General features: G+C 33.0%; 1 protein-coding gene across 1 annotated transcript in view; it reads right to left on the bottom strand.

Annotated features, from left to right (window-relative positions):
• Positions 1–5,400, bottom strand: part of LOC135198033 (glutamate receptor 1-like) — a 454,877-nt gene extending 449,477 nt beyond the window's left edge. Inside the window, exon 1 of the mRNA XM_064225395.1 lies at positions 4,546–5,400. Within this exon, the coding sequence (XP_064081465.1) occupies positions 4,546–4,648 (103 nt within the window). The 5' untranslated portion in view covers positions 4,649–5,400. The remainder of the gene's footprint in view (positions 1–4,545) is intronic.
• Positions 5,401–7,263: the final 1,863 nt, after the last annotated feature.

Below are 7,263 nucleotides of genomic sequence, written 5' to 3' on the forward strand. Positions count from 1 at the left end.
TATATATATGTACTATATATATATATATATATATATATATATATATATATATATATATATATATATTAGCACATGTCGGTTTGCGTTTTGAAAGGATTTACTTATTTGAGGAGATCGTTTTATTGTTTTGAGATGGTTAAGTCACGCACGGTGAATGAAAGAAATGGAAGAAATGGTGCGCAATTCATAATTGCTAGAGAAGGAGAAGACTAAGTAAATGTGTATTTGATGCCTTAGCAGAAGCTCTAGAGACCGTAACAACCCCAGTTTCCTTGAAGTGGTAACCGATAACGACGTTGCCCTAATTTTGTAATGGAGGTCTAGGTGCTACTGACGGGGAATCGTTTACATAATTTAGGAAACGGTTTAGAGTCAGTGTAAGTGAAGTGTACCTATACTGTTTGGTATCAGTGAGACGCATTCTCACAAGGACTGCTTTGAAATCTTTAACTAGGGAGTCGCTTCGATCAGTCCTTCGTGCCATTCACTTTAAGTGTCAAACATGAAAATTTTACCTCGTTCCATCTTCATTTTAACTTGGAGAAAAGGCCTTGTTGCATGTAACCTGTCTTCCAAAATAATTTAGATTCAATTATCAATTTCCTGGCTTTAATACAGTAATTTTTTTCATTTCGTTATGTTCAAGTTTTATGAAAAGAATTTCGCCGCTCTTATTGGTGTTCTTACAAAAGTTATTTATTTATTATTGTCTCGCTCCTCCAACGAAAAGGTTAGCAACATAGCTTGTGTACATGATTCTTTTTTTTTTCTTCGTTCTTTGTCATTCCGTTATATTAGCGAGGCGCATCCTCTTCATGGTGATTTGTTTATGTGCAAAATTAAACCCGGTATATCATTAATTACCAAATAAGTCTTAGATGTGAATAAATTTAATGGAGTTATAGTACTTCTTCGTTACCACGTTATCTCGAGATTTACATCGCTGGTTTATAAACGGGAAGAAGATAAAGTTCTGTCCATTTTATTAGTGTATGTGGGTGCTCGTACGAGGGAAATCCCTGGGGTATTTGGTTATCGGTCCAACAACAGGGTACAATTTGCAAACAGGTCTTATCAGGCCAGGCACAAAAATATATCTCGCTGCGGAGACAGAGTGAATCTTCGTGGCTTTCATTCGAATAGTTGCGGATCAGGAGCTGTCTCTCTTTCTTCGATTTGTTTCTTTAAATATTAAAGTTATTGGTTAAATAATAGCATGTATTCCAAATATGTCTCTCTGCTACAATTTTGTTTCAATGATGTAAGCCATCTCTATTATAAATTGGTAAAAGAAATGCAGATAATTGCAGATCACGGATGACATAAGTTTTTTTTTTATTTATTGTTTCTTACTAATTATGGTTTTTATTGTAAGAAATAATATATCTGTTACATATGGATACATTGGTTTCTGGTTGCAGATTCGGTTATGTTAAATTTCCTTTTGGTAAGAAACGATTGATAAAATTTTGAAGCCTCCATTCGTTCTAAGCAACCATTCGTCATCGCTTCATTTCGCATTTTTGTGTTAGTGAGAGGACCAGAAAACGTTCAAAGTATTTTAATATTCCAAGAAGCAAGTGAATTCTATATGATATGGTTTCTCGTAAGAGAAACAATTCACAAAGAATTAAGGTAAAATAACAGAATTATCTTTGAAAATCGCAAGGATATATATATATATATATATATATATATATATATATATATATATATATATATATAAAAGAAATTTACACTGGCAATTAATTACTAGTTAGCTGAATATCTTTGAAGAGACTCGATAGAGTTTCACCAAAAGCGCCGTGCGAACATTGGTACATTTATCTCATTAATAAGAGCGGTAATATGTGGAGGAATTATTCAACGGAGTCCTTTGAACACCCTCGAAACACTGGTCTTTAAATGAATCTCCATAAATGAAAAAATGTGGAAAGTTGAGAGAAACTGTCTGAGAAGCACTTGCGGAGTGAGAAGAATGGATAGAGTTTCAGATAAGAAAATCTGAGGAAGAACTGGCAAGAAAATACTTGCAGATTGAATAAGGAGGGGACGAAAAATACATTGTAGAATATACATTATGTATACGAATGAATGATAAAATTAACAGTATGTTTTCCTATTTCTAATCTCTAAATAAATTTATATAAATGGATATTGTGTTGTGTGTGTGCGTCCTGCAAGAGTATGGTGTGTATATCACGTGTGTGTGTGTTTCCTACGATACGCTAATCTTGTCATCTTGATATTTATAAAGACAAATTAATAGAATTATTTCTATGAAGTACATCTTTGCTTACAGAAATACTTAAATGGAAATATAAATGAAAAATGAACAGGTTTCAGTTATAAGTCAAAAATGGTTACATGAAAATCACTAGTATATGAAGATTTATTTTCCCATGGAAGTATTGAATTTCTTATAAACACTTGTCTGAAGGACTAATTTTACAGTTGTCTCTGATATCAGTGTGACTAAGGATAATGCTTTCTGTTTTATGTTCATTTCCCCTGCAATCAATGGTGCCATTTGTTGTCCAAACACATTATTTTATCATATTTAAATGGAAAAGTTATAGGAAAGAAAGTGGATGCGTATCCCAAACAACATTTCCTTCCCATTCGTATTCAGATATGACTGAAGAGAAACTGGAATAGTAAGGAAGCTGGTTTGTTAGTAGCAGCAGAATTCTAGATAAGACATTCATCTTTCTTCATATCAAATGAGAAATTATTTAATTTTGTAAGTAGCAAATATGAATATACATAGAAAGAAAAATATTTAAATTTTTAATTCTATATTACCTTCTCTGGAACGTTTAAAAGACTGGGTGGAAAGTTAGCGAGAGAGCTGGTGTGATTCGATTTGAATATGATATATTAACATTCGCCTTCTTTCTCTACCTATCATTTTTAGAGGAGGGGAGGGTGAATTAAACCTGCTAAAAGTTTCACCTTCTCTTAGTAGATGAACATTTTATCAACTGTCGTGTGGGCGTGCGCAAACGATTACAGTTTTTCTCTTAGTTACATTCACACATTGATATCTTTCTTTACTAGATAGATAAAAATTATCGTCTGCTTTTATATTATATATATAATGTGTGTGTGTGTGTCTGCGTGTCTGTGTGTGTATAGATATGGATAGATAGCTATATAGATAGATATGAATGGATGAAGGAATGAAATAATTCGGCCGCCTTTGGCAGGATTCAGACCCCGACGTGAAATGTCAATGTGAGGTTACCCTGAATCACCACCTCCAGCCCTTACAAGCATAAATAGGATATGTCATAATAAGCTCTTGTCAGAATCTCTTCAATTCTAAATACGTATCTTGGAAGTCTTGCCTAAATCAAGAGAATCGATATTGGAATTTTCTTCGTCTGACCGAAAAAACGGGGAAGACAAAATCCGACGAGAAAGACGCATTGATACTTTCATCAGGGTAGTCGACCGAGGCCCGGTTTATAAGAACTTGTTCAACTAAGCGTAAAATTACATTACAACTCACCCTCTAAACGATTGGAGAGGGTGACTAGAGAGACACATTCTTATTCTTTCTGAAAGTTTAGGAGTTTTTCTTTCCATTTTTCGTGGCGGGTAGTCATTGTTCTAGTGGAAATTAGAGGGCGTAAAGAAGAGAACATTTATGCTGATATCAGAAATCAAATACCATTCGAATGATTCAACGTTTATTAGAATGTCCCGGAAGATCGCTTGGGTCTTTTATGATTGATATTTATGACCAGGTTTTCACACTATAGAAGAGAATCCATAAAAAAAATGAGAAAGAAAAAAAATTGGAAATTGAAACTATAGGATGATTAATAACAAGGCGTAATATAATAATATACGTTATAAAGTCAATAACAGACAATATTGCTAGATGCTGCTTTACATGAAATACATGAATGAAAACTAATCATTTAGCAAAATAAGGATTACTGGATAGCATTATATGGTCTCCCTCCGGCGTAAGACATCTAAAATTGGTATCCGAGATGAACCAGAAGCGAAGTCTACAGTCAAATAAACACAACCTATTCGAATAGGATGTTTACTTTTTTCCTGTGAATATAATTCTGTTTTTTAGAACGTATACCATTTAGGAAACTGTGAGAGGTCATGTTTTTTCTCCGTTTTCTACCATTATTTATCTTTATATGTAGTAATTTGGAGGAATTTTTTTTAAGAGGGAGGGCTGGTATAGTATGACGAATTTACATTTTTATAGCTTTGTTTTAATACGGCAAAGAAAATGAAGACAAATATTTGGTGGAATTTCATTGGAGCATAATGTAAAATGTTACCATGGAGGAGTATTGTGCTGTTTCATGTTGACTTAACGGAAAATTTGTTTATATATAATTATATATATATATATATATATATATATATATATATATATATATATAAGATATAGATATATATATATATATCTATATATATATATATATATATATATATATATATATATATATATATATATATAGTTGGTTAGGCTTTGCGTGCGTGGGAGCACAATAAAGACGAATTACCTACCTAAGGGTATCATTTCTGCCTTGATTGTGGCTGACAGCAGGAAGAGGCTGCTAATCAAAGCTGCCGCCCTAGTCCATGGGCGCCCACACGTGTCAGTCTTCATCACGCCCGTTATCAGTTTGTTGTAAGTTAACGAATACTATCTTTTATGAAAAAAAATGGTCAGTGTTTTATGATTGAAATTTGAACTTCGCGAACATTTACTGGAAAAATAAACTCGTGATTCGTGATTGCCAATATTCTTTTGAGTTCAGATATTTATCCTTTTTTTCGATTTCTTCTAGTATAGGAATCTTATTGTCAGTTGGTTCGTAACCTCGTCAAAATTAACAACTTATGATATTTCTTCATGAATGATGTCTTTGGAGCATGCCTTTTTGAAACCATTTCATAATTAACTGTACTCTCATAAGGCATTTATTAGAGATTCCTTCTGTAAAAGACCGCGATCGTAGTAAAACTGGAAGTTAGAATGATGAATATTCTTACTAATAAATACTATACAAATTTTTATGGTACATTTTAAACGTAGTTTACGATCATTTTTATCATTAAATTTCTAACACCTTTGTTTGTTCACTAGAATGGAAGCGTTTGCGGTATTTTACAGTACGGGAAAATAAAGAATCATACGTAAAAGATAAAGTTTCACAAACTGCTTTGCAATATTAACGTTTCTTCCAAATGTATATAATGTTTTAGTTTTTGTCAGTAAATGAAAGTGATTAGTCTTGTTTCACGTGTTAGAATCACGTTCGCAGGTCGAATCTACTTCCGTAATTGGAATCACCCTCAGAGCTCCGTAAATTGTATACAATGCTCTGAATGGTTGCAAACACTAGCCAACGTTACACCTCGCCAACGGTTGAGGTAGCACTGACAGATCCCTCCAGCTGGGTCACCTCCCTGTTACGCTAAGTTCCAACCGTGACTCTTTAACGAATGTCTGCCAGCCGCACGAAGCACCACCAGTTTCGATTGTAATGATTCTCATTAGAGTAAATCTTGTGGTTGTAGATTGTACTTTTGACTATTGAATGGTTATGATTCATGCTTTATGCTTCCTTTTTGCATATGCCAAGTTAAATATGTATGCCCGCTTTTTAGTTATTCTCCATTCTTCATTAGGTCGCCAAGATTGATTTTTTTTCATTCTTATTTATGCAAATATATATATAAATAAATCATGGTGTGGGTCAACTATTTTATATTATATATATATATATATATATATATATATATATATATATATATATATATATATATATATATATATATATATACGTATATATCCAAGGTATTTTTGTTATGGCTAAAAGTATTTTCCCAGCTGAAACGAAAGGAAATTAATTCCCAGTTACATATTGTTGCTGTGCCTAGCCTTAATAAGTGGACACTTGAATGGTAACTGTATATCTGGAACATTCAATGATATTGGTCTTCGTAAATTTTGTTCGGCGGTTGGTTTGATCCGATGTAATCAGTCGTCCAAGATCTGAAAAATGTGAAAAACAAAATCTACGGTTAACGTTATATTCATTTCATTTACATTGGTGGTTGTCATAGGCATTATTAAAGGAAATGTTAAAATTAATAGAAAATTTTAGTAATAACCATATAGCTTTATCATTATATGTCTCATCATCATCGTATCCTGCTCCTCACCCTCGTCTTCTTCTTCTTATTATTATTAGAAATAAAGTCTATTTTTCCTGATACTAATTTTCAATTATTACCACGGCAATAGCAATCATTGTATTATGCGTTACGTTCAGATGACAGTAGTGCTCATGAATCCCCGGCACTGGCAGCATTATATGTAAATGACCGTTTTAGTGATGCTCAAACTCTTTCTTATGACCACTACAAGCGTTCTGTATTTTTTTTTTTTTTTTCATTGAAGCATCCCAAATTTTCATTACTTCAGTATTAATTGTGTTTTGTTTCTCACATCACGATGATAATTATTAGCTGTATAGTTAGTCTTGTTTCAATTTTAATCATTTGTATAATGAAAAGAAAATAATTACCATTGAACAGGTGATGTAGGTGATGTCAGTTATGGATGGCGTTCTACTTTAGTAATCGATATTGGAATGATTAATTACATACATACGTTTCTCGTATTTCCTTCCCGAGTTATACGACATTATCCGTAAATCATGTGATGTTGTGAAGTTCAATGTTGAACACATTAGATATGATACGTTGGTCATAACATATACGAAAAAAATATATTGCAGTGTAATCGGCAGACTTCGCATCATCGTTTTCGTATGTGCCATTGTCAGTGTAGCAGTTTATAGTTTTATGTCAATGTATACTAGGTTAAGCGGGTGTCGGGAGAAGTAAGGAAAATATTAAATTGATTGTAATATTTAAATGTGACCCGTTTTTAATCCTAACTTCAGGGGCCGATATCATTGGGAACCCAGAGTCCTTACCCAGACCAGGCGCTTATGATGAAGATGAGTGGAGGTGGGTAGGAGGGATTGTTAATTTATTATCCTAGCGAAGTTGAATTTTCAGTTTCAATGCATTGAATGTTATGAAGGAAAACTGAAGTAGAAAGGTATTTGTATTTGGTAGTTAAGTGAAAGAAACAATCACCGTAATCACCGACCAACGAAAAACCGCACCTACGCAAATATGTGCATATCTTAGATTTCATTATATATAAAACTTTCATGATAATTCTTATATTCCACTCAGAATTTA

The sequence above is a fragment of the Macrobrachium nipponense genome, chromosome 21 (genome assembly GCF_015104395.2).
Source record: "Macrobrachium nipponense isolate FS-2020 chromosome 21, ASM1510439v2, whole genome shotgun sequence".
NCBI lineage: Eukaryota > Metazoa > Arthropoda > Malacostraca > Decapoda > Palaemonidae > Macrobrachium > Macrobrachium nipponense.